Source organism: Rhizophagus irregularis, chromosome 6 (assembly GCF_026210795.1).
Source record: "Rhizophagus irregularis chromosome 6, complete sequence".
Lineage (NCBI taxonomy): Eukaryota > Fungi > Glomeromycota > Glomeromycetes > Glomerales > Glomeraceae > Rhizophagus > Rhizophagus irregularis.
The window spans coordinates 2,585,744-2,612,926 of NC_089434.1; the positions used below are offsets into that span (position 1 = coordinate 2,585,744).

General features: G+C 32.8%; 6 protein-coding genes across 6 annotated transcripts; 2 read left to right on the forward strand and 4 right to left on the reverse strand.

Moving 5' to 3' along the window:
• Nucleotides 1-1,440: 1,440 nt before the first annotated feature.
• OCT59_026294 (uncharacterized protein) lies at nucleotides 1,441-3,398 on the reverse strand (the record flags this gene model as incomplete). Its single annotated transcript, XM_066143086.1, has 14 exons — nucleotides 1,441-1,444; nucleotides 1,519-1,560; nucleotides 1,642-1,687; nucleotides 1,775-1,826; nucleotides 1,904-1,945; nucleotides 2,029-2,069; nucleotides 2,150-2,201; nucleotides 2,278-2,318; nucleotides 2,631-2,671; nucleotides 2,750-2,791; nucleotides 2,869-2,910; nucleotides 3,022-3,028; nucleotides 3,106-3,147; nucleotides 3,347-3,398. 14 exons carry the CDS (start codon nucleotides 3,396-3,398, stop codon nucleotides 1,441-1,443), a joined length of 546 nt encoding a protein of 181 aa, XP_065992640.1.
• A 933-nt stretch (nucleotides 3,399-4,331) lies between these two features.
• OCT59_026295 (uncharacterized protein) lies at nucleotides 4,332-4,544 on the reverse strand (the record flags this gene model as incomplete). The annotated part of the gene is made up of 1 exon (XM_066143087.1): nucleotides 4,332-4,544. One exon carries the CDS (start codon nucleotides 4,542-4,544, stop codon nucleotides 4,332-4,334), a length of 213 nt encoding a protein of 70 aa, XP_065992641.1.
• Nucleotides 4,545-5,769: 1,225 nt separating this feature from the next.
• Nucleotides 5,770-5,970, reverse strand: OCT59_026296 (uncharacterized protein; the record flags this gene model as incomplete). The annotated part of the gene is made up of 1 exon (XM_066143088.1): nucleotides 5,770-5,970. The coding sequence occupies one exon, from the start codon at nucleotides 5,968-5,970 to the stop codon at nucleotides 5,770-5,772; it is 201 nt and encodes a 66-aa protein (XP_065992642.1).
• A 1,836-nt stretch (nucleotides 5,971-7,806) lies between these two features.
• OCT59_026297 (uncharacterized protein) lies at nucleotides 7,807-9,294 on the forward strand (the record flags this gene model as incomplete). Its single annotated transcript, XM_066143089.1, has 12 exons — nucleotides 7,807-7,826; nucleotides 7,919-7,965; nucleotides 8,059-8,072; nucleotides 8,194-8,251; nucleotides 8,340-8,381; nucleotides 8,469-8,517; nucleotides 8,599-8,604; nucleotides 8,752-8,772; nucleotides 8,856-8,903; nucleotides 8,992-9,041; nucleotides 9,128-9,179; nucleotides 9,261-9,294. 12 exons carry the CDS (start codon nucleotides 7,807-7,809, stop codon nucleotides 9,292-9,294), a joined length of 441 nt encoding a protein of 146 aa, XP_065992643.1.
• Nucleotides 9,295-9,866: 572 nt separating this feature from the next.
• On the reverse strand, nucleotides 9,867-10,292 carry OCT59_026298 (uncharacterized protein; the record flags this gene model as incomplete). The annotated part of the gene is made up of 1 exon (XM_066143090.1): nucleotides 9,867-10,292. The coding sequence occupies one exon, from the start codon at nucleotides 10,290-10,292 to the stop codon at nucleotides 9,867-9,869; it is 426 nt and encodes a 141-aa protein (XP_065992644.1).
• Nucleotides 10,293-11,975: 1,683 nt separating this feature from the next.
• OCT59_026299 (uncharacterized protein) lies at nucleotides 11,976-12,464 on the forward strand (the record flags this gene model as incomplete). Its single annotated transcript, XM_066143091.1, has 1 exon — nucleotides 11,976-12,464. One exon carries the CDS (start codon nucleotides 11,976-11,978, stop codon nucleotides 12,462-12,464), a length of 489 nt encoding a protein of 162 aa, XP_065992645.1.
• Nucleotides 12,465-27,183: the final 14,719 nt, after the last annotated feature.

Genomic DNA, 27,183 nt, shown 5'->3' on the forward strand with positions numbered 1-27,183 from the left:
TTAAAGGTAAACAAATTAGTCCATATGGTAAGATGCTTTTGGATCTTTTGAAATTATACCATACATTTTTCTTACAAATGCCCACTTAGGCTCGTCAGAATGATAACCACAAACTATCAAATCATCACATGCAATATATCTAGACCTGCCTTTTTTACCTTTATATATACATTCAGCTTTATTACCAAGAAAAAGATTTGCCAAAATATTAGTCTCATTGGGAAATTTTTTGGGAAGCAGATCTGCGCAGATTTTCAGAAATTATATCTGCGCAGATCTTATACCCTGGCGCAAAATATTAAAGGAAAAATCCAATAAAAAACTGCGCAGATTTTATAAATAACAAAGTTCTGCGCAGATTTTTAAATAAAAAACTTTTGAAATACCTCAGCAATTTTTTTCAGTAAAAATCTGCATCACAATAATACAAATTAATTTATTGCATTAATTACTAATTTATTTATAATCAAAATTACTTTTTTATTATATATTAACAAGTTTACAAATACAATTGAAATCTATTACTAGTCATTGCTATTTATCATCTCTTTACTGCACATTTACATGTTGTTAATAGTTTGGACATTGTTCCAGTTGGTTCGATTCCAACAAACAACAAAATAAAATAGAAAATCGGAGATGTTTATTAGAAATAAGAAAATTATTTCAAAGTTATTACTTTCGAAATGTTTGACACGAAATCTCAGGATCTAAAAAATAAAGTAAAATGAACGTTAGTAGAACGTTCGTTAAAGAAGAATAAAAAAAAAATTATAAAGAATTTTGAAGATATACCTTCAAATTCTTTCGTCCAGGAGCCAGAGAAAAAAACCCTACAGAAAAAAACAACTGAAACGTTAGTAAACGTTTCGCAAATTAAAAAATATGAAAGAATTTCGAAGGAATTTTACCTTCAAAATTCCGTCCAGAAGCCGTAAACCTGCAAAAAGTAAAAAGAAAAGACAAACAAAAGGTTAGTAAATGTTTTGTTAAACATTAAAAAAAAATTAATTTCGAAGGTAAATACCTTCAAAATCCTGAAAAAATCTCCAAGTCTAGTTCGTCTAAAGAAGCCCGGCGTTCTTATATAAAGAAGAAAGAACGTTAGAAACGTTCTTTAAAAAAAAAAATAAATTTTAAAGTTTCGCAACTCTTATTGCGAAACTTACCATTTACCCGTTTTAGGAACCTTGGAGTACTGAAATCTACAACAAAAAAGAAAACGAAATGTTAGCTAACATTTCGTTTAAATAAAAACAAAAAAAACAGAATTTCGAAGGTTACCTTCGAAATTCTGTTCAGGAGCGTCCAGAGAGCTGTGTTCCTACAAAATACAAAAACGAACGTTAGAAAACACTTCGTTAAGTATAATTATTAAAAAAAATTTTTTTCAAAGGTTTTACCTTCAATATGGGAGACTGAACTCATTTTCGACTTCCTTTACCTAAAAAAAATAAAATACGAACGTTAGTTAACGTTTGTTTAAATAAAAAGAAAAAAAAAATTTGAAGGTTTTACCTTCGATATGGGAGCTCAGAATTCATTTTTGGATTCCCTTGCCTAAAAAAAAAGTAATACGAATGTTAGTTAACGTTTGTCAATAAATTAAATAAAAAAAATTTTTTTTTATGAAGATTTTACCTTTGTATGGGAAAACTTTCGTATGGGAGTCCAAGTTTCCGGCTTCCTTTATTTAAAAAAAAAGGAAATATGAACGTTAGTTACGTTTGTCAATAAATTAAATAAAAAAAATTTTTTTTTACGAAGATTTTACCTTCGTATGGGAAAACTTTCGTATGGGAATCCAAGTTTTCGGCTTCTTTTATCTAAAAAAAAAGGAAATACGAATGTTAGTTACGTTTGTCAATAAATAAAAAAGAAAAAAAAATTTTGAAGGTTTTACCTTCGATATGGAAGTCCAGAACTCGTTTTCAGATTCCTTTGCCTAAAAAAAAAGAGATGAAACGTTAGAAACGTTTTGTCAATAAATTAATTAAAAAAAAATTAATTTTTGAAGGTTTGTTTTACCTTCGATATGGAAGTCCAGAACTTGTTTCGGCTTCCTTTATCTGAAAAAAAAGAAATGAAACGTTATAAACTGAACGTTTCGTTAATAAATTAATTAAAAGAAATAATTTGAAAGTTTTACCATCAAACAGAATTTTCAAATGGGTCCAGAACATACCTTCAGTGTTCTGGACCTATAAAATACAAAAATGAACGAAACTAACGTTCGTTAAAGTTAAATTATAAAAAAAATATTTCAAAGATTTTTACCTTCGAAATAAATGTCCGGAGCCATTCTTCGGTGTCCAGGACTTATAAATATAAAAACGAACGTTAATTAATGTTCGTTAAACAAAAATATAAAAAAAAAATTTGAAGGTAAAACCTTTACCTTCAACTAACGTTTGTTAAAGTTAAATTATAAAAAAAATATTTCGAAGATTTTTACCTTGAAATAAATGTCCGACCATTCTTGGTTGTCAGGACTTATAAATATAAAAACGAACGTTAATTAATGTTCGTTAAACAAAAATATAAAAAAAAAATTTGAAGGTAAAACCTTTACCTTCAACTAACGTTTGTTAAAGTTAAATTATAAAAAAAAATATTTCGAAAATTTTTACCTTCGAAATAAACGTCTGGAGCCATTCTTGGCGCCCAGGACCTAAAAATATGAAAAAGCGAATGTTAATTAATGTTCATTGAAATAAAATTAAAAAAATATTTCAAAGGTAAACTTTACCTTTGAAATAAACGTTTGGAGCCATTCTTTGGCATCCAGGACCTATAAAACGTAAAAACGAATATTAATTAACGTTCGTTAAATAAAATTAAAAAATATATTTCGAAGGTTAACTTTACCTTCGAAATAAACGTCCGGAGCCGTTCTTTGGCATCCAGGACCTATAAAATATAAAAACGAACGTAACTAATGTTCATTAAAGCTAAATTATAAAAAAAATATTTTGAAGATTTTTACCTTCAAAATAAATGTCCAGAGCCGTTCTTCAATACCCAGAACCTAAAAACATGAAAAATGAACGTTAATTAACGTTCGTTGAAATAAAATTAAAAAAATATTTTGAAGGTAAACTTTACCTTCAAAATAAACGTCCGGAGCCGTTCTTTGGCATCCAGGACCTATAAAATGTAAAAACGAACGTTAATTAACGTTCATTAAAATAAAATTAAAAAAATATTTCAAATATAAACTTTACCTTCGAAATAAACATCTGGAGTTGTTCTTCAGCGTCCAGAACCTAAAAACATGAAAAACGAACGTTAATTAACGTTTGTTGAAATAAAATTAAAAAAAAAATATTTCAAAGGTAAACTTTACCTTCGAAATAAACGTCTAGAGCCATTCTTTGGCGCCTAGGACCTAAAAACATGAAAAATGAACATTAGCGATATTACGTGTTGTAGAAAAATTATTTTTTAAAGTCTTGTAAAATTTTTTTTTTTAAAAAGTATTGTAAAAAAAATCATTTAGGTATTAAATCAAGTTAGAGTTAATTAAAGTTTAAATGATGAAATTGCAGATCGAACTGATATTTTAATGAAAAAAAAGCAAATATTTGCAAAATTGCAGACTTCCGCATAAATTTCATATAAAAAAAAGCAGAAATCTGCAAAATCACAGACTTTCTGCAGAAATGCATACATAAAAAATCAGAAACATGCAAAATTGCAGATTATTGCATAACTTTGTAAAAAATAAAAAGTGAAAATCTGCAAAATTGCAGACTTCCGCATAAATTCACAAAAAAAATGCGGAGATCTGCTAATTTTACAGATCTCTGCAGTTCTGCATCTTAAAAAATTTCCTGATGCTTACCTGATCTACTTTTCCCAGTAACTAGCATAGAGAAAGGCTATGATGGACTTGTACGGTGATAACGAATTCGAGATGATTCGTGCTTTATGGTCTCATCCATATCTATAAGGTAAAGTTTCATAGGAAGCAGCCCTGTCTTTTGGTTCTTCTGTGTATTAGATTGGGAATCTATAACTATAATTTCTATTTATGGGTATTTTATAATTCAGAAGATTTTTTCTTCATTAATAAGTGAATTAAAAGAATATCAATAAGAGAATATGTACTATAGAATGTATATGATTAGTAATACTATTATGAAGATGAATGCATGCTGAAAAAATAAGGAATCAGGTACTTTTGAGGTTGTTTCAGGACTAGTAATGCTGTTATCTTTCTCCAGTCCGTTAATACCTCCAAGCACTTCAGATTCACTAAATGTTTTTGGGATCTGTTTGGCTAAATGATCATTACTAGCTTCTTGAAGGAGGATCTCTTTCTCTGATAATCATATCTTTTGTACTGAGAACAAATTATCTCTCATTTGCATTAATTCTTTTTTTTCATTCATTAATTCTATTCGTGTTGAGGTTAATTCATCCCTTAATCGCATTAATTCACCCTTTTTTTTGCTTAATTCATTTTTCTTTAGATCTAAGTCAACATTCTTTAGCTCAACATTTTTCCTTGACAGTGCCAACTCTCGTCTAAGAGAATCCATTTCTGATAAGTTTTTCTGAACTAAAAAATACTTCATTTCCAACTCTTTTATTTTTGATTGGAAAGCTTGTATCTTTTCCAATTTTATAGAGATCTTGTTCTCAGTTTTTGAGAAAGAAATATCTTTATAGATAATCTGATTTTTGAGTTCTCTCACCTTATCTTTAAGCTGGCGTATATGCTCTGAAAAACTCTCATTATTTTATATCAGGAGAGTGTTTATAATGCCAAGCTGAATACTTGAGCTTAAAGCGATATCTAAATCATGTTTTACACAAGCAGGTTGGTTATTCACTGGTCAGAATAGTCCATTTCAGCAAAATTTTAAATTGCCGAATGTTGAACGAAATTCGGTCTGACATTAGCTGATCAGTACCAAAAAAATCGGCAACTAATTTTATGGACGATTTGCACCATAACGCCTGCCACTCGCAATTAGAAATTGGCAAAATTTCAGAATTAGTTAAAAAAATCAGCTGTATATATCAATAAAATTCGATCCTGCCATGCAAATGAATTTGTCATAAACAATTAACTATTCGTTTAAAAATCGATATTGATTTAATTTGCCAATTTGCAAAATAAATAAAATTGACCATAATAATTTTGACGAAATTTAGCAAATTTAAGTTTTAAAACTGATTTTATTTCGATTGATTTACCAATTATTTTAATTAAATCAATTAAATCGCAAAAATTTCCTATAAAAATAGTAAAAATTTCCTACGAAAATAATACTAAAATAATACGAAAATAATACTAAAATAATAAAAATTTCCTACGAAAATAATATGAAAATAATACGAAAATAATACTAAAATAATAAAAATTTCCTACAAAAATAATATGAAAATAATATGAAAATAATACTAAAATAATAAAAATTTCCTACGAAAATAATATGAAAATAATACGAAAATAATACTAAAATAATAAAAATTTCCTACAAAAATAATACTAAAATAATACGAAAATAATAAAAATTTCCTACAACAATAATACAAAAATAATACGTAAATAATACGTAAATAATATGAAAATAATACGAAATAATACTAAATTAATAAAAATTTCCTATGAAAATAAAAAAATTCAATCCACAATTCCACAAAAAATCCCATAATTTTCAAAAAAAATCCAAAAAAACCGACAAATTTACAATCTAAAATTTGAAAAAAAAGTTAGTATAATAAAAACTCAAACAAAAATTAAAGTACAAATTTATATCATTTATCTGTTTCATCTTCTGTTTCCGGTGATTCTTCTACTCCCATTGGTTCTGATTTTTCCATTCCCGTTAGTTCTGAATCTTCTATTACAACTATTTCGTCTATTTCTGCTGACACTTCCGCATCTTCTGCCATTATTAGATTCTTCATCGTTTGAATTGGCATTTCCAACTCAGAAAAGTCAGTATCGGCCAGCATATTCTGCTCCACATAGGTCCAATTTGGAGCACCTCGTAGATGACGAGAGACGATATTATATATCTCATCATCATAATTTCACATTCGTATCAATTGTGCAGATTGAAGAGAGAAAGCGTATTATTCCAAGACATTTCGTAATAAATCTATTAACTATTATTAGAAAAAAAATCAATCCTATTACGAAAAAAATAAAATAAATAAAAAATAAAAAATAAAAAATGCGACAAATAAGTTATCGAACCTCTTCAGATCTCCAAGACGGATTATAAACATTGATATGTCTTTTACCGTCTGGTTGCTCCTCATCTGATTCAGAATACTCTGGAGAGTGATATCGGTTGTCACTTAAAGTTCTTATCGATCATAATTCTCCAGTTTTTCATCATTTTTGTCGAAAAGCGATTTTACGCCTTTAACTCGATGTGCCTTTTTCTATATTTAAAGTTTTGACAAATGATGAGATTTTTTTTTTTGAAATAATAAAGAAATTATTTACCTCATTTAACTGATTGTTTTGATGTAGACGGTGATTATCTTTGTCTAAAGTGCCACGTTGTTTATATAACAAGTGCACTCTGCGATGTTTATATAAAGCGGAGAGCCAAGATTTGACTTGCCTGTATTGTGAAGTATACCTTGGCTTTATTGCTTCAATTAGTCGAGGTATAACCTGTTGAAGAATTTTATCATTCAACTCACTGGTAAACTTTTCATCGTATTTTAATTCTAGTTCAATCAGAAAAGTTTTTAGAATCGTCTTCATCTTGGCCTAAATTGTACAAAATATCAGTTTAGCGAACGTTAAAAGCATACATTGAAAGAGGATTTTTGGATGAACCCTGGCTTCTTCTTCATCTACTTCCATTTCATCTTCAGAATCGCGCACAAGATTTTTTCCTTTCCTACACTTTGTTGGTTGTTAATCCTCTTTAAATTCGATATCTTGAAGGTCAGATGAATGTCAGTGACACAAGCGATCATTTTCCTGACTAAGTATATTGTTATACGATTCACTAGTCGAAATAAGGCAAATCAGAAATAAGGCAAATCGTCCTTATTTCGGCTAAATTTCGGCTAATAATTGACGATCGTCTGTATATCAGGTGACATTTGGCATAGCCGATTTCCGATTTCACTAGTCAAAAAAGGCCAGCTTATATTCAATTAAAAATTCAACTATGATCTACGATTAGACATTGGTCGAATAGTCTAATTAAACGTCACATGTTACGCGTATCAAAGTTTAAAAAAGGATCTTTTTTAAACTTTCCCCTTTCATCCCTTCCTTTCACTTCACTTCGTCCCTATTTTCCCCTGTCCTTTCGTCCTTCCTCTCCCTTCCCCTATTATCCTTTCCTTTCCCTTTCGTCCTTCCTTGCTTCCCTTTCACTCTCCCCCTTTTCTCACACCTTTCTTCCGCCTCTTTTTCTTGGAAGTAATGTAAGTTTCATTTCGAAACTTACATATTTTTTTTTTAATTTTTTTTTTTTAATTTAAGAAATGAATTTCTTTATATTGTTTTTTTTTGTAGGATGCCAGCTTTAACACAAAACTGGACTTTAAGGTAAAAAATGGGAAAGTGAAGTTTTGTTAATTTAAGAAACGAACTAATGTTTCTTTTCATTATTTTTTTTTGTAGGACGCATAGGAGGACGCCGGCTTTAACACAAAACCGGACTTTAAGGTAAAAAATGGGGAAAGGGGGAAGGGGAAAAGGATTTAAAACCAAGATTCTTAAGAATCTTAGTTTTTATTTTTTTTAATATTTCAGAACGGTTACTAACCGTTCCTTTCTTTTTTATAGATTTCGGGCAGGCTTCCTAGTTCCGAAGAATGGAAAAGAACCAAGATTCGTAAGTAAACGAATCTTGGTTTAATTTTTTTTGTTTTTTTTTGTAATATTAATGAACGGTTACTAATAACCGTTTTTTCTTTATTATTTTAGGTTCGGGTTGACTTCTGAGTTCCGAAGAACAGAAAGAACCAAGTTTTGTAAGTACAAGTACGAAACTTGGTTTATTTTTTATTTTATTTTTTTTCCTATTATATGAATGGTTACTAACCGTTCCTTTCTTTTTCTTATAGGTTCAGCCGTTTGGGTGAGTTTCTGAAGAACGGAAAAAAACTAAGATTATGTACTACGAATCTTGGTTTTTTTCTTCTTTTTTTAATATTTGGAATGGTTATTACTAACCGTTCTTCTTCTTTTATTTTTTATAGGTTCGGTGTCTCAGGAGGGGCTTCCGAGTTCCGAAGAACAGAAAAAAAACCAAGATTTGTAAGTATATATAAATCATGGTTTTAATTTTGTTTTTTTTTAATTTTATTAATGAACGGTTACTAATAACCGTTTTTTCTTTTTTTAGGTTTGCGAGTTCTGAAGAATGGAAAAGAACCAAGATTCATAAGTATATACGAATCTTGGTTTTAATTTTTTTGTTTTGTTTAACTTTATTAATGAACGGTTACTAATAACCGTTCTTTTCTTTTTTTAGGTTCAGGTGGGCTTCCGATCTTTGGAAAAAGTGGAACCAAGATTCGTAAGTAAGTACGAATCTTGGTTTAATTTTTTTTATTATTATTATTATGAATGGTTACTAATAACCATTCTTTTCTTTTTTTTAGGATCGGGTGGATTTTTGAATTCTGAAGTACGGAAAAGAACCAAGATTCGTAAGTATATACGAATCTTGGTTTAATTTTTTTTATTATTATTATTATGAACGGTTACTAATAACCGTTCTTTTTTAGGATCAGGTGGATTTTTGAATTCTGAAGTACAGAAAAGAACCAAGATTCGTAAGTATATACGAATCTTGGTTTAATTTATTATTATTATTATTATGAACGGTTACTAATAACCGTTCTTTTCTTTTTTTTAGGATCGGGTGGATTTTCAAATTCCGAAGTATGGAAAAGAACCAAGATTCGTAAGTATATACGAATCTTGGTTTTGTTTTTGTTTTTTTTTTATTATTTGGAACGGTTTACTAACTGTTCCTTTCTTTTATTTTTTAGGTTTCAGGTTGAATTCCGAAGATCGGAAGAAAAGGAACCAAGATTCGTAAGTAAGTACGAATCTTAATTTATTTTTTATTTTTATTTTTTATTATTTTGGAACGGGTACTAACCGTTCCTTTCTTTTATTTTATAGGTTCGGGTGGACTTTCAAGTTCCGGAGAACGGAAAAAGATTAAGATTCGTAGGTATATACAAATCTTGGTTAAATTTTTTTTATTAATATTAATGAACGGTTACTAATAACCGTTCTTTTCTTTTTTTTATAGATTTGGGTGGATTTCCGACGAATGGATGAACTAAAACCAAGATTCGTAAGTACGAATCATGGTTTATTTTATTATTATTATTTTATTATATTTTTGAATTAGAAATATTTATTTGTAATTTAGATAGATGCTAATAATAATAATGTAATTATAAAGTTTTTAAGCATTTAATTAATAAATACATTTAATAAATTTGATAATAAAAATTGAAATAAATTCAGAAAAAAATAGTCTGATTTTTGTCCGATTTAAGTTCTGAAGTACATCTGATTGACTGTCCGAATTTAGTATGATTTAATTCTGATTTATGTCCGATTTAAGTTCCGAAGTACATCTGATTGGCAGTCAATCGGATAACAATCGGAATATATTTTTTTTGTAAAAATCAGATATATTTCAGCCGTAATTTGACCTAAAATCGGATATCCGATTTTTAGCCAATTTGCCTTATTTCGACTAGTGATTGTAATTGGCCAATGTCTAGCCATAGGTCACGCAACTCGCCATTTGCATTATCGAGTTGCCAATTTAATTCATTGATTCTTTCCCGTAAGTAGGTATTTTCTTCTCAGAGATCATACGTATCTAAAAAAACGTTAAAGTCGACTAGAACTCTAAAATGAATACAAAAGTCAATTGTAGCTCACCATTTACATCTCTAGTCCAATTACTACTATAAGGTTCACATATAATTGGCGTTAATTCTCTCCTATATGGTTCGGCAGTGCGTACATTGCTTCTATACGGTTTGGCAATGCGTACATTGCTCCTATATGGTTCGGTAGTGTGTGTAATGGATGTTAATTCCCTATGTATATTGCTCCTATACAGTTCGGTGGTGTGTGTAATGGACGTTAATTCCCTATGTACATTGCTCCTATACGGTTTGGCTGTGCGTGTAATAGTCATTAATTTCCTATGTACAGTTACATTACGAATTGGTAGTACCATCCTGCTTTGTTGCGAGTATAAGCTGAATGGTACCACTAAGCGAAATGGCTTATTATCTTCTGAAGCTTCTGATATTGACATTTATTTTTGAGTTTTGGTAGAACTGAAACCAGAAGCTGCAGATTCCTGTTTTGACACTTGTTTTTGAGTTTTGGTAAAACCAGAACTGAAAGCTGCGGATTCCTGTTTCAATGCTTATTTTTGAGTTTTGATAGAACTGGAACTGGAAGCTGCAGATTGTTGTTTCGATATCGATATTTGTTTGGAAGAATCGGAACTTACAAATTCCTGTGAAGAAGTTTGTTTGTGAGACTCTTGACGACTTTTTCGACACTTTTTTTTCCAGATCGTTTCATTCTTTATAGAGATTTTAATAAACAGAAGAATAGTAAAATTAGTAAATAAAGTAGAACTTTCTTTCAAAATAACAAAAAATATTGTTCGATTTATATAAAGTTACGTTTGACAATCAATATAAAAATGTATTGCAGATTTTATAAAAATTTTATAAAAATTATGAAAATTGTTTATTGAAAAAATAAAATTATTTTTGCGAAAAAAATTCAATTGATGGAGCTTTATAAATTCAAAATTCAAAATAAGCTTTCCTGGAAAAAAGTCTATTTGATAAAAATAAAACTGAAATTTGATTTAAAAGTTAATTAATTGTTAAAAAAAGTTTAATCAAAATTAGACTTATTACTTTTATCAAATCAATTACTAACAGATCAAATTTAACCAAAATTTTCAAATTAAAAAAATTCTTATGATTGAAAATTTAATTAATCAAAATCTCGAAATTAAACTTTTATTAAATCAATTACTAACAAATCAAATTTAACTGAAATTTTCAAATTAAAAAAAATTCTCATGATTGAAAATTTAATTAATCAAAATCTCAAAATTAAACTTTTATTAAATCAATTACTAACAGATTAAATTTAACCAAAATTTTCAAACTAAAAAAAATTCTCATGATTGAAAATTTAATTAATCGAAATCTCGAAATTAAACTTCTGAATTAAATTTAACCAAAATTTTCAAATTAAAAAAAATTCTCATGATTGAAAATTTAATTAATCAAAATCTCAAAATTAAACTTTTATTAAATCAAGAAAAAATGTATTTGTAACAGCCTATTACATATTTTATTTGTAACATCCTTTTTTTATTTTTTTTTAATAATAAATTTAATGTGTTTCACAAATAAAATTTTTATATGCAAAATTTAATTTGGAAAACTTTTACTTAATGTATTTAAGACAGTTTCATAAACAAAATTTTAAGTTATAAGCAGTTTCTTGAAAAATTCTTTTGTCTTAGTTATACGACTGATCTTTTGTTTTTGTTTACATTACACCTGATCTTAAATTTTAATTGGATAAAATTGGGGTTGTTACAAATAAGACGCGTAACAGGCTGTTACAATTAAATTTATCCTTAAATCAATTACTAACGGATCAAATTTAACCAAAATTTTCAAATTAAAAAAAAATTTCATAAAATTTTAATTTTCAAGAGAAAAATTGACTTCATTTGTCAAAGTTTCGTTAAATTTTAAAGTACATATTAATTATAACCGATTCTTTATCAAATTTTATAAAACATGACGAGAAGAAAATCGATTATTAATCAAATAATGGGTTTGAAAAGGATAGCAAACTGACTATCTTTTAGAAGGTTTAGCAAAAAAAGAACTAAAGTCCCTTATTATTGTGAGTTTGTGACAAATGTAATGGAAAACTGGTTATAACACGAACCAAAATGCTTCACGAAGCGGCAGAAAACACAACTGACTCGAATCTTAATAGTGATTTGGCTTTATTGTTACTAATTAATAAAGAAGAGGATTTAACAATAACTTCGTTAGAAGAAAATATGATAAATGAAGATATTTTGGTACCTCCAAATGAAGAGATTTTGGTAATAACTTCTTTAGAAGAAGATTCGACAACAATTCCATTAAATGAAAAAGATAATTCGACAACTCCAGAATACAATAAAAACGAATATATTTTTTTACCTCAAAGAAGTACAAGAAGCTACGCAAATTGCCCACAAATTATGCTTGAACATTCAGGAACAGAAGATTTGAGCAATTCTGATTATGAACAACATACTGATACTTCTTCTTCTGATGGCAATGAGTCAGATGATGAAACTTTTGCCGATACTTTTGAAAATTATTCACTGCCAGATTTTAAATCATATCAAGAGGAAGAAAAAATGACAATCAATGATAAATTTTCATAGATTTTATTATGGATAATGACCTTTCGAAAAAAGTTCAATCTCCCTGAAATAGCGACCAAATCTCAACTAAAATTCATAAAAATAGTGTTAAAAGAAATCGGTAAAGATATTTACGATAGCTTTCCTGACTCTCTATATCTGGCAAGAATTCAACTTGGCCTGAAAGATCATTTCCATAGTTTTGTGCCATGTCCAAAATGTCATAAATTATATAATAAAACAGACATGGACGAAATTTAAAAAAATGACAGTATCAGTATCATAAGATGCAGTCACGTCAAATTTCCAAATTTTGCGTCTTGAAGGAGGGCCTCTGAATATACTATTAAAAACCTTCACTGGTCAAAAACCAATATATCGGGTAGCAGATATGTATCAGATATGTACCCGATATGTGTAGTATTAATGCAGAAAATCGGGTACCCGATATGTAAAGATACGTGTAAATATATATATCATATACATATCGGGTACCGATATGTATATGATATGTAAACGATATGTAGACGATATATATATTTACACATATCTTACACATATCGGGTACCCGATTTTCTGCATTAATACTACACATATCGGGTACATATCTGATACATATCTGCTACCCGATATATTGGTTTTTGACTAGTAGTGACCAGTAGTAACTCTCTCCTGAATTTTTCAAAAACGAAAATTTCTGACGAAAATAATTTTTTTATTATTTTTAAAAAAATAATACAAGCTACTAATAAAATTTTATATTTTATATATTCCCAACTCAAAGCCCTCTACTATGTCTGGTAACTATGCCAAGAGAGGCCGTGGAAGTCATAACCCTAACAGTAGGAAAGCTTCCCGTCAAGAACGAAAAAATAATAATAACTCCGATAACTCAAGCTCTGATGGCGAAAACACTATCCAGCAAAAGCGTAATCGTACATTTACCGAAAATTCTATGGAAGAAGACTACGTTGCCGATGACCAGACGGCTGACGTTGGAGTAGATGGACTTTCCTCTTCTCCTCAACAAAATATCTCTGGCGAAAATACTTCAACCTCCTCCCTGAAAAAATCTGCTGCGCCAACTGCACCCAGTCACGTCGCGTCTTCTGGAAATGTGGACGCGTCCATGCATGCACCTTTAAACAAAGACTTGCAACAACCCCCTAATGCGTCACCCAATTTGGATACCAATGGTGCTCCAGATGATGATCAAACTCCAGATCCAGTGGTGACCCTCGCCATAACCAGAGATGATTTTCAGGCTGCGGCTGCGCCGAATGCTGCCCCTGAATCTCTTAAGAAATTCCCTACCAATAAAGCCCTTATTGAGGCTGTTAATAACCTTTTTTTAGAAACTTACGAGTCTTTTACTGGAAAAGCACGTATGACTGGCTCTGGTGAAGCCAAACGCCTCGTTATCCACTTCCATACCGCTGAAGCACGCGATTTGTGCGTTGGTTCCACTCATCCTGAATTCCTTGACTTAATCTTTTATGCACATGACCTTCGCCAACTCCGATCTAATAAAGATCTCCGGGCTATCCAAGTTACTGATATCCCTTTCTTCATTAAAAAAGACAACCTCATGGCTTATTTTAAAAAATTTGGTAATATCACCTCTTGCCGCCTCTTCTCCAGGCCTAATGCCAAAGTCCAGCAAGCCCGCATTGTGTATGATCACGCCGATTCAATTGCTCGTTTTACTGACCAATAGGCCGTGTACAGTGTACTGTTTCTCCACCTGCCTCAGAATTACTCCATGTTTCTATACTGTGGATCAAAAGGCTGCGCGCCGTCAATACGTTGCCACCCTCACTCAACTTCCTCCCAATGTTAAGGATATCAACTTGGCTCCTCTTACCCGTAACCTTGGCGCTAAGGCTGTCAATGTTCCACTTTTTTTAAATTCTTACAAACCCAAAAGATGGGCTTACGTCACCTTTAACTCCCAAGAAACCATGGATGCTGCTATGGAACAGACTGTCAGCTTCCAAGGCAAAGTGCTTTTCTGGTCCTTCCCAGATAATACCAATAAACTTTGTCACAGATGTGGCAAATTAGGTTGCGCTCCAAATTTTTGCCCACTTAAACAAACCAGAGGTAGAAGTCGCACTCGCGACCCTGTAGCAAAACTCAAAGAACGATTTAATGTCAATCAACCTCGCCGCTCCAATTCTAATGCTGCTAATACACGTTCTCACTCCCGATCTCGCTCAAAATCCAAAGATCGATCTACTACGATTCCGGACGTGCTAATAACAGTTCTCATGACCGCAATAATAATGTTAATAATCATAACATACACAATCCCAATACCTCCCAACGTGCTCGGCATAATAGCAAAGAACAATCAGTCTCTTTTTCTTCCTCTTCTCGTTCTACCGCACGTCCCTTGCCCCGACAAACTCCTAATTCTGCATTATCTTCTGATGATGCTAATAATATTTTAAATCTCTTACGTGAATTGCAATGCGAAGTCGCTAATTTTCACAAACGCATTTCCGCTTCGAACTTGCTGACCAAAGGATGACTCATATTGAATCACACCTTGGCCTTGATCCGCTTTCTACACCTAATGAACCTGACTTGGATCTCATGCAAGAAGATGCTCCTATATCTCATGTTCCGCTTATTATTCAGCCTTCCGCTAAATCTCCTTTACCCCCAGAAGTATTTTAACGCGACCTCCGCCTCCTACTATTCTTGTTCCTAACACGTCGCCCCCTCCTTCTCACCTTTTCCCAAATGCTCCTTCTTTTACCCCTATCTCCTCCACGCAAGAAGAAATTAACGATCTCAAAAATAGTAGAGTCGTTATTGAAAGTAAATTGGACCAACTCACTGGTCATATCAAACAATTCATTAGCTCCATTGGTGGTGCTCCCCTGGAACAAGCTGATTCAGCTTCTTCTGTTTAATTTTCTTCTTCAAATTTTAACTCCCCGACTGTTTTTATCATCGTGTTTTAATGTCAGACAATAATTTTAATTATGATACCTTTGTACGAAACCCTCCCAACCCCGATAATGTTACTGAAATTTTTTCACATGAATCCTTATTTTCTTCTTCTAGTAACACTTCTCCTATCCCTAACTCATTTAATATTTCCTCCTTCAATGTTAATGGCCTTAAAATGTATGGTCAGACTAAATTAGAAGAAATTTCTTCTTTTTTCTCCTTAAAACATATTTCCTTTGGTGGTATCGTTGATACTCATCTCCACCCTAAACAAATGAAGTTTTTATCCAAATGTCTTTCTAATTATACTGTGTTTTCCTCGAATTTGGATACTTCTAAACAAATTCTTTCTTCTTGGTGTTTCCTTTTTATAGAAAATTCTCGCTTCATACGTACAAGATTTTAAATTCCATTCTTCACGACTGCTTTCTGTTGATTTATATTTCAAAGGCAATGTTAAATTGCGTATATTTGTTATTTATATCCCTCCCCCTGCTGAAAGTATTTTGCGCACTGATACTATTGATTTGCTTATTCAACAACTTATCCTTTCTAAACAAGCTGGTTTTTATCATGCTGTTTGTGGCGATTTTAATATGCATTTAGATAAATATTATCCTATTTATTTTAATCAACCCCAAATTGCTTCAAAACATATACATCGACTACTTTTTCATCTCCTTTCTCATGGTTATAAAGATTTTACACCTATTAATCTTTCTGACTCTTTAGGTACCTTTCATCGCAATGACCACGTTACTCGTGTTGATTATGTATGGTCCTGCCCTCTTCTCAAAGGATTTGCTCTTACTGCTTGTATTTTTAATGCTCAAGACATCTGCACATCTGATCATAACCCTGTCATCACATATTATGATATGTCTTTACTTTTTGCCTCTACCAAATTGGCTCGCGCTCGTCAACTTAAGCGCCAAACCCGTCGCGTCTTCAAATTTGATTCTGTAACTGATACTCAATGGACGGAATTCGCTGACAAAGCTGATGCTTTATGTGATGTTTCACCTTCAACCTTTTCCTCCTGGCATATCAACCAAATGTGCGAATATCTTCAATCACGAATCCTCAAAGCTGCCAACGCTACTTTACCTTCTTCTATTGTTGGCAACAATTACACTCCTAAGGTCCCTAAAGATCTCGAAATTTTAACTCAACATTATTGGTTTTTAAATCGCCTAATGCATTCGATACGTTTATTGCGCAAATATCCTTTAACTTATTCTGTTGTTCATGAACATAAGTGGTCTATACATTTGCATAGACTTCAAAACATTCTTCAATTATACAAAAAAGTCTTTACTTTCATTCCTACTTTGCCCTCTTCTCTCTCATCATGTCGACAAGACAATTTCAAGTCACTTCTTGATGATTTCTCCCATATTTCAAAATGCTTACGGGATTTCATTTACTTCAAGAAAAAGAATTCCAAGACTCCTCCATCCGTGCTCACTTGGACGATAGGAATAATAATTTTGAAACTGACCTTTCCTCCTTTATTGATTCAGCGCTTTCTCGCACCCGTCGCCGTATCACTTTGGACCGTGTCTTCATCGATCATCCTACTCAACCTCAGTTGCTAACTGATCCTAAGGACATAGATGATGCTGTTGTTAACCATTTCCAAAATTTTGTACCTATAAAGTCCACTCTTCCTGTATCTATTGATACACTACCTGATAGATGGTCTTCTGCCTATCAACCTATGGATGATGTGTCCTCCTCCATCTATGATTCTTTAATGAATCCCCCTACCCTTGATGAATGGTTATCCACCGTTTCTTCTACTCCTAACGGTAAAGCCTCTGGTCCTTCCATGATTACCTATGAAATGCTCAAACATCTCGGATCTCGTACCTCGGCTTTACTCCTCATTTTAATTCAAGCATGCCTTTCCAAAGCTGATATTCCTGACTTATGGTGACAAGCAATGGTTTTTCCCATCCCCAAACCTCACGAATGGAAGTGTCAATTAAAAAATACTCGCCCTATTACCCTACTTGAAGTGATTAGGAAATCTCTTGTCAAACTTTTTTATAATCGCCTTTCTACCATTATGGCTTCACATGATGTCCCTAAAGGTGGTAACTTCGCTGGTCTTCCTGGAGGTTCTTGTTCTTTGCGAACCCTATTATTACTTTAGAATCTATTATCCATGATGCTGATATCAACAAAAACCCACTTTGGATTCTTTTCCAAGATATTTCTAAAGCTTTTGATTCAGTTGATCTAACGATGTTACGTTTCGCTTTAGAACGTATACGTCTTCCAGCCTCCGCTGTTAAGTTTATCCTTTCCCTTTTATGAAACGCACTAATCGCGTTTTCACCTGCTCATGGATCTACGCCTGCCTATAGGGTTCGCATTGGTATTGACCAAGGCGAAGTTATTTCTCCTCTTTTATGGGTCATTTATATTGATCCCTTACTTACTATTCTGAAGAATGAGATGATGGACCCTTATGTTCTTTCTACACCGTCTTTAATTGATTCTTCAAGCTGCTCTTGATTTGAAGATTAATAATTTAGTATTTATGGATGACTCTACTCTTATTTCCTCGTCAAAAGCTGGCATGGAATTTATGTTATCCATTACTGAAGAATTTTATCAGATCAATAACACTTCTGCCAATCATAACAAATATGTGTTAATCACTAATTCGTTGCCTTTGACTCCGAATTCCACTTTATCCCCTATCACTTTTAATTTGGATTTATCCTCTTTAAATAGTGTTCCTTCCATTACTATTACCCCAATTTCCATGACAACTTCTTTTCGTTTTTTAGGTGTTTGGTTTAACATTAAGAGCTCCCATGATTTTGTCAAGAAGCAACTCAAACGTGAATGCTGCTCCTTTGCTGCGACCATCCGACCCGCAAAGCTCTCTTCTAAACAAGTCGTGTATTTATATAATGCTGTTCTTGTACCAAAACTTGAATATCGGATGCAAGTTACCCACTTGTCTGAATCTGAATGCCACCTAATAACGAGAAGTATACGATCCGTTGTAAAGCACAAAGCGAACTTTTCTCGTTTTTTACCCAACCCCATTCTATTTTTGTCCCAAGCTTTGGGCTTGATTAATTTGTTCGCTCATCAACGACAATGTCATATTACTAATTTATTTTTAATGGCTAATTCTTCTTCTTCTTTTATTCAATCTCTTTTTATTTACAGATTGTGTTTAATTCAATATAATTTTTTGATTCCTATTTCTCCTTTATTAATTAAGGACTGGTCTATATGGTCTTCTTTATTTTCTTTTAAGAAAGATTATATCGCATGCACTATTGCTCTTCTAACTTCTACTCCCTTTCGTTTGCTTCATACTCAACTTTTGAAGCTTCCAAATTTATCCCTACCAGATGGATGCGTTCCTTTATTCGAATGCACGACGCCTAAAGCCTTTAAAGCTTATTTCCCCATTTTGCGAAACGACAACTGTTTTATTTATCTCAACTTGTTACTCCTCAAGGAACTCATTTAATTTCTTGGAAGGCTTATTATGACAATTTGGTTGGACGACGTGGCCCTGGCCGTATCCCTTATTGGTACAAAGATATTCAACAAGTTACCACTATTTCTGACTCCAACAATCGTCTGCTGGATCATTTCACTATTACGCCCAAGATTGTCTCTTCATCTTATGAATTGGCTCCCTGTTCATCCTCTCCTTCTACTACAAAAATTGGATTGTCACGTTGGACGATTATGGTTCTCCCATCTTTGGCAAACAACTCTTGGTCCAAACAAGTCGTGTACTTGTTCTATTGTTCACTGGATTTCTCCTGATTGCGAATCTTCGCCTGGCGATCTCATTAGACTCTCTCCTTGCCCTGGTTGCGCTGCTTCATACTCCTTTGCCTCCTTCCAAAAAACGGAATGCTGATTTAACCCTTTGTACGCCTACGGTCTCTCTACAACATTCGCTTATTTTGCCCACTACTAATGAACGAATTAGACGTACTACTTCTGAAGTGGCTTCACCTTTTACTTGGGCTGATATAGAAGATGGTGTCCGTCTTTATTATAGTAGATTGGATTTTGATTCCGATTCTTCTTCTGCAGATACCGTTATAGTCTCTAATACTCCGCTCACAATTGAATCCTCGGCTGCTGCTGTCTTTGCAAATTCCCCGTTGGTCGTTTCCTCGATTCGTGCTATACCTTTTTCTTTTACGCTGATGGGTCTCTTATTAATTTAGGCACTCCCGATGTCTCTATGGGCTGGTCTTGGATGCAAATAGTCCCTGATGCAGGTTTTCCTAACTCCATCGCCACTTATGCTCATGGCCTTATACGAGATAATCTCTCTTCTTCTCGAGCTGAGGCTGCTGCTATATATGCAGTTTTAACTATTTCTCCACGCGACTCAGAAGTTACTATTTATACTGACTCACAAACTGCCATTGATGGCCTTCGAAGTTGTTCTTCTTTTGTCTACTCAAACAGTCGTCTGTACTACAAAACTACAAATTTTGAGCTTTGGGCGATTATTGAGCGAACCATCCTTTCCAAAAATCTGACAGTTTTTCCTGTTAAAGTTAAAGCTCACTCCGGCAATTATTTAAACGATTTTGCTGATTCCTTGGCCAATACTGCCCATACCGCGTCATCTAGTATTCTGATCTCCGGAATGGACCTGGCCTCTGCTCATGATTTTGTCTTAGTGTATGATAACGATGTTGTTTGTGAATCTAATCCGCGACACCTTCTCAAACTATATTATCAAACGCAGTTAATGCGTGATTTGTTAAATTTAACGCGTTTTCACTTCACTTCTTTATTGACATCTAATATAGATTATATTATTGACTGGAAATTACTTGGTTTACTTTAAATTTCAAGCCCTCTCATGATGCATCTTTTACTCCCGACCACGCATCAAGACACTTAACCTTTAAATTCAAACTTTTCTTGGATGATTTGCCTACTTTGGAAAAGCTGAAACGGACTCGACCAGATTTATACATGGACGAATTAACTTGCCGTTCTTGTATCGACCGCATGGAAGACCTGATGCACCTTTTTATGTGCAAAAATCGTCGTCTACCTATGCAACAGATTCTTCAATCTTATCAAAACCATTTGCTTTCTAAACTTCTGGAAGCTGGAAACATGGCTGATATTGACCTTACTCCACTTATCGCTAAACTTACCTCTTTTTCATGCTGGTCCTTTTCTTCTACTAATTGGTCCTCTTATGCCCTTGTCCGTGGTTGTTTGCCTAAACTCTTTATTGACTTATTTGTCGATTTATCCATCCCAAGGAACTCTGCGATTAAGGTTATCGCTGCTATTCACAATAATTTTGTTCAAAAATTCAGACGACGAATTTGGAATCCGCGTTCTTATGATAAAAGTAGATGGGAAAACGCGATGAATATTACCTACAAGATGAAAACTACTCTGATGCCTTCTAATTTGCCTTTGTCAACGTACATACCTTACTCATCTTTACCACCTCTCGACCCTACACGATTCACGCGACTCCAGAACCGATTGGTTAGTTAACTCGATGAAATATGGTTTGCCTTGGTTTAATCACTTTTCGGGTTTTATGGGTCGTCTAACGGTGCTACTTAATAACAGCTTTTGCAGGATGGAGTGTCGATTTTTATAGTGGGCGCGCTATTCGTTATTTTGTTAGCATAGTTGCTTCTACTTTGTTTGAAATATATCAACGGGGAAGATCTGGGGAAATTTAGTGTAATGCGATTTTTCTTTTTTAGATTAATTTTTTTACTTTATTTTTTCTTAGGAGACTATATAGCTTTGTTTTTAGTTAGTTTTATTTTTATATTTTTCTTTTTATTTTTGTAAATTGTAAAGTTCGAATAAAATTAATAAAGATAAAGGCTACTATGCCATGTTTGCCTGGTTTTTGACTAGTAAAAATACTCGCCCCATTACTCTACTTGAAGTGATTAGAATATCTCTTGTCAAACTTTTTTATAATCGCCTTTCTACTATTATGGCCTCACATAATGTCCTTGAAAGCGTAACAATTACGCCTGCTTCCTTCCCAGCTGGGTTCTTGCCGTGACCCTATTATTACTCTAGAATCTATTATCCATGACGCTGATATCAACAAAAATCCACTTTGGATTCTTTCCCAAGATATTTCTAAAGCTTTTGACTCAGTTGATCTAACAATGTTACGTTTCGCTTTAGAACGTATACGTCTTCCAGCCTCCGCTGTTAAGTTTATCCTTTCCTTTTTCACGAAACGCACTAATCGCGTTTTCACTGCTCATGGATCTACGCCTGCTTATAGAGTTCGCATTGGTATTGACCAAGGCGAAGTTATCTCTCCTCTTTTATGGGTTATTTATATTGATCCCTTACTTACTGTTTTGAAGAATGAAATGATGGACCCTTATGTTCTTTCTACACCGTCTTTAATTGATTCTCCAACTTCTTCTCCTGATTTGAAGATTAATAATTTAGTTTTTATGGATGACTCTACTCTTATTTTCTCGTCAAAAGCTGGCATGGCATTTATGTTATCCATTACTGAAGAATTTTACCAAATCAATAACACTTCTGCCAATCACAACAAATATGTGTTAATCACTAATTCGTTGCCTTTGACTTCGAATTCCACTTTACTCCCTATTACTTTTAACTTGGATTTATCCTCTTTAAATAGTGTTCCTTCTATTACTATTACCCCAATTTCCATGACAACTTCTTTTCGTTTTTTAGGTGTTTGGTTTAACATTAAGAGCTCCCGTGATTTTGTCAAAAAACAACTCAAACGCGAATGCTGCTCCTTTGCTGCGACCATCCGACCTGCAAAGCTCTCTCCTAAACAAGTCGTGTATTTACATAATGCTGTTCTTATACCAAAACTTGAATATCGAATGCAAGTTACCCACTTGTCCGAATCTGACTGCCACCTAATAACGAGAAGTATACGATCTGTTGTAAAGCATAAAGCAAATTTTTCTCGTTTTTTACCCAATCCTATTTTATTTTTATCTCAAGCCTTGGGCTTGATTAATTTGTTTGCTCATCAACGACAATGTCATATTACTAATTTATTTTTAATGGCTAATTCTTCTTCTTTTTTTATTCAATCTCTTTTTATTTATAGATTGTGTTTAATTCAATATAATTTTTTGATTCCTATTTCTCCTTTGTTAATTAAGGACTGGACTATATAGTCTTCTCTATTTTCCTTTAAGAAAGATTATATCGCATGCACTATTGCTCTTTTAACTTCTACTCCCTTTCGTTTGCTTCATACTCAACTTTCGAAGCTTCCGAATTTATCTCTGTTAGATGGATGTGTTCCTTTATTCGAATGCATGACGCCTAAAGCCTTTAAAGCTTATTTCCCCATTTTGCGGAAACGACAACTGTTTTATTTATCTCAGCTTGTTACTCCTCAAGGAACTCATTTAATTTCTTGGAAGGCTTACTATGACAATTTGGTTGGACATCGTGACTCTGGCCATATCCCTTATTGGTACAAAGATATTCAACAAGTTACCACTATTTCTGACTCCAACAATCGTTTGCTGAATCATTTTAATATTACGCCTACGATTGTCTCTTCATCATATGATTTGGCTCCTTGTTTGTCCTCTCCTCCTACTACAAAAAATTGGATTGTCACGTTGGATGATTATGGTTCTCCTTTTTTTGGCAAACAACTTTTGGTTCAAGCAAGTCGTGGTACTTGTTCTATTGTTCACTGGATTTCTCCTGATTGTGAATCTTCGCCTGATGATCTCATTAGACTTTCTCCTTGCCCTGGTTGCGCTGCTCATACTCCTTTGCCTCCTTCCAAAAAACGGAATGCTGATTTAACCCTTTGTACGCCTTTACTGGTATCTCTGACATTCGGCTTATTCTACGCTACCCAATGAACGGATTAGACGTACTACTTCTGAAGTGACGTCTCCCTTTACTTGGGCTGATATAAAAGATGGTGTTCGTCTTTATTATAGTAGATTGGATTTTGATTCTGATTCTCCTTCTGCAGATACCGCTGTAGCTTCTGTTACTCCTGTTACTATTGAATCCTCGGCTGCTGCTGTTTTTGCAAATTCCCTGCTGGTCGTTTCCTCAGATTCGCGCTATATCTTTTTCACTGATGGGTCTCTTATTAATTTAGGCACTCCAGATGTTTCTATAGGCTGGTCTTGGATGCAAATAGTCCCTGATGCAAGTTTTCCTAACTCCATCGCCACTTATGCTCACGGCCTTATACGAGATAATCCTTCTTCTTCTCGAGCTGAAGCTGCTGCTATTTACGCAGTTTTAACTATTTCTCCACGCGACTCAGAAGTTACTATTTATACTGACTCGCAAACTGCCATTGATGGTCTTCGAAGTTGCTCTTCCTTTGTCTATTCAAATAGTCGTCTATACTTCAAAACTACAAATTTTGAGCTTTGGGCTATTATTGAGCGAACCATTCTCTCCAAGAATTTAACCGTCCTTCCCGTCAAAGTTAAAGCTCATTCTGGCAATTATTTAAACGATTTTGCTGATTCCTTGGCCAATACTGCTCATACTGCGTCATCCAGTATTTTGATTTCTGGAATGGACCTGGCCTCTGCTCATGATTTTGTCTTAACTTATGATAACGATGTTGTCTGTGAATCTAATCTGTGACACCTTCTCAAACAATATTATCAAACGCAGTTAATGCGTGATTTGTTAGACTTAACGCGATTTCATTTTATTTCTTTATTATCATCTAATGTAGATTATATTGTCGACTGGGATCTTACCTGGTTCACTTTAAATTTCAAGCCTTCTTATGATGCATCCTTTACTCCTGAGCACGCTTCAAGACACCTAACCTTTAAATTCAAACTTTTCTTGGATGATTTGCCTACATTGGAAAAGCTTAAACGAACTCGACCAGACTTATACATGGACGAATTAACTTGCCGTTCTTGTATCGACCGCATGGAAGACCTGATGCACCTTTTTATGTGCAAAAAACGTCGTCTGCCTATGCAACAAATTCTTCAATCTTATCAAAATCATTTGATTTCCAAAATCGTAGAAGCCAGAAAATTGGCTGATATTGATCTTACTCCATTCATTGCTAAACTTGCTTTTCTTTCATGCTGGTCCTTTTCTTCTCACAAATTGGTCCTCCTATGCCCTGCTCCAATTAAGGTTGTTTACCCAAACTCTTTATTGACTTATTTGACAACTTATCCATTCCAAGGATTTCTGCGATAAAGGTTATCGCTGCTATTCACAATAATTTTGTCCAAAAATTCAGATGCCGAATTTGGAATCCGCGTTCTTATGAAAAAAGTAGATGGGAAAACGCGATGAATATTACTTATAAGTTGAAAACTACTCCGAAGTCATCTAATTTGCCTTTGTCAACGTACATACCTTACTTATCTTTACCACCTCTGACCCTACACGATTCACGTGACTCCGGAACCGATTGGTTGAAGAACTCGATGAAATATGGTTTGCCTTGGTTTAATCACTTTTCGGGTTTTATGGGTCGTCTAACGGTGCTACTTAATAACAGCTTTTGCAGAATGGAGTGTCAATTTTTATAGTGGGCGCGCTATTCGTTATTTTGTTAGCATAGTTGCTTCTACTTTGGTTGGAATATATCGGGGGAAGATGCGGGAAATTTAGTGTAATGCGATTTTTCTTTTTCAGATTAATTTTTTTTACTTTATTTTTTCTTAGGAGACTATATAGCTTTGTTTTTAGTTAGTTTTATTTTTATATTTTTCTTTTTATTTTTGTAAATTGTAAAAGTTCGAATAAATTTAATAAAGATAAAGGCTACTATGCCATGTTTGCCTGGTTTTTGACTAGTGCCTGTCGTACACTTTTGAAATTTTTTGGAAAGTTATATCGTACTGTGGTACAAATTTCCTTTTTGGGTGCTCATGTGAAGTGACTTTTGTCATACACTTAATAGTCAACAATAAAAAAAATTTGTTGTACACTCAATTAGTGGTAAAAAGACTTTGTTGTACATTTAATTTATAATATAGAAAGTTTTGGTGTACACTTTTAACCAAATTGATAATTTTTATTATTAGTTATAAGATTTATATTAAGACAAAACTTAAAATAATTGCACATTAATATAAAAATTAATAGTTGTGAAGTTACGATAACTGGTTAATCATTTTATATTATTAATTTATTAATATTTAATGAATTATTTTTCACCATTTTTTCGCAATGTTATATAAATATATTTAAAAAAGTATTTACCCAAGATATATAAAAAAACTAATAAATATTATTAAATAAATTAATGAAATTTATTTTAATTGACTTATTATTAAAAAACTTTTATTAATAAATAACAAAAATGTTTCTTATTTAATCTAATTAGCATAGTCGTACATTTTGCAATTTTATTCAATTGCTTTGAATGTACATTTTGGCTAAATTTGGAGCAAATATTAAACATTCATCGTACAATATAAAAAAATTTTTGCTGATGTCATACATTTAAGCAAAATTTTGCTGTACACTTTGACACTTTCTCAGACAAAGTTCACTATATAACAAACGTTCGTATTCAGGGGCCCTCTTGAAGGATGAAATTGTGTCAAACGGTCTTGGCTGAGAGAGAGGTTAAAAAGCCAGAATTAATATATCCATTTGTACTGATTCATCAACAATTGAAAACTCTATATCGTTGGTCTCACTTTAAACGGTTACTTCGACATTAGTCAAATTATCGACAATTCGATAACATACTGACCGATATATATGACAGTCAAATCTGGAAAACATTAAGAGAAACTGACGATGAAAATTCAGCAAAATTTTTCTGACCAGAAGTAGTCAATTCACATCTAGGACTAATGATAAACTTTGATTGGTTCCAGTTCTACGATAATACATTTTATAGTATCAGGGTAATTTACGCGGCTATCTGTAATTTACCCTGTGACATTTGGTTCAAATGCGAAAATTCGCTAGTTCTCAGTCTACTACCAGGACTGAACGAAGTAAGCTTGCACAAGATTAATCATTATATTGTGCCTATTGTCAATGAATTAGAGTTACTATGGATTGAAATAACTTTAAATCAAACATTTGAGTGCCAAAATGGAAAAAATATTCATGCGACTTTAGTACTAATTTCGTGTGATATTCCTGCTGTTCAAAAAATATGCAGGCATATTTTAGCTTTGGTTTCTTGCCATCGGTGTATGAAATGAGCAAATTATGAAAACAACTAACATAATTTTGCAAATATGGAGGATATGGAGAATTGGTTCATTACTCGTGATTCGACTGAACATCATCGGAATGCTCTTGCATGGCGAAGTTGCAATTCCACCAATTCAAGAAAGAATTTCGTTAGTGAAAAAGGGGTTAGGTGGTCGGAGTTACTTTGATTGCCGTACTTTGACCTAATTCATTTTATTATTGTAGATCCAATGCACTGCTTATTCTTAGAAATTGCGAGATGGATAATGAAGAGGATTTGGATCGATGAGGGTGTTTTAACCCTGAATGATCTAAAGAAGATTCAAGAAAAAATGAATTAATTCAAAATACTGGCTGATTTAAGACGAATTCCTGGAATATTGAGCGCAGAAAAGGGTTTTTGAACTATACAGCTGATTAGTGGCAAATTTTCTTTATAATCTATGCAACTACCTTATTGTGGAAACATTTACCGTCAAAAGATCAAAAAATCTTGACACATTTCGTTCGAGTTTATTCTATTTTAGTAAGCCGAATTTTAAAAATTGAATTAATGGAAGAAGCTCATGAGAGGCTAATTAAAATA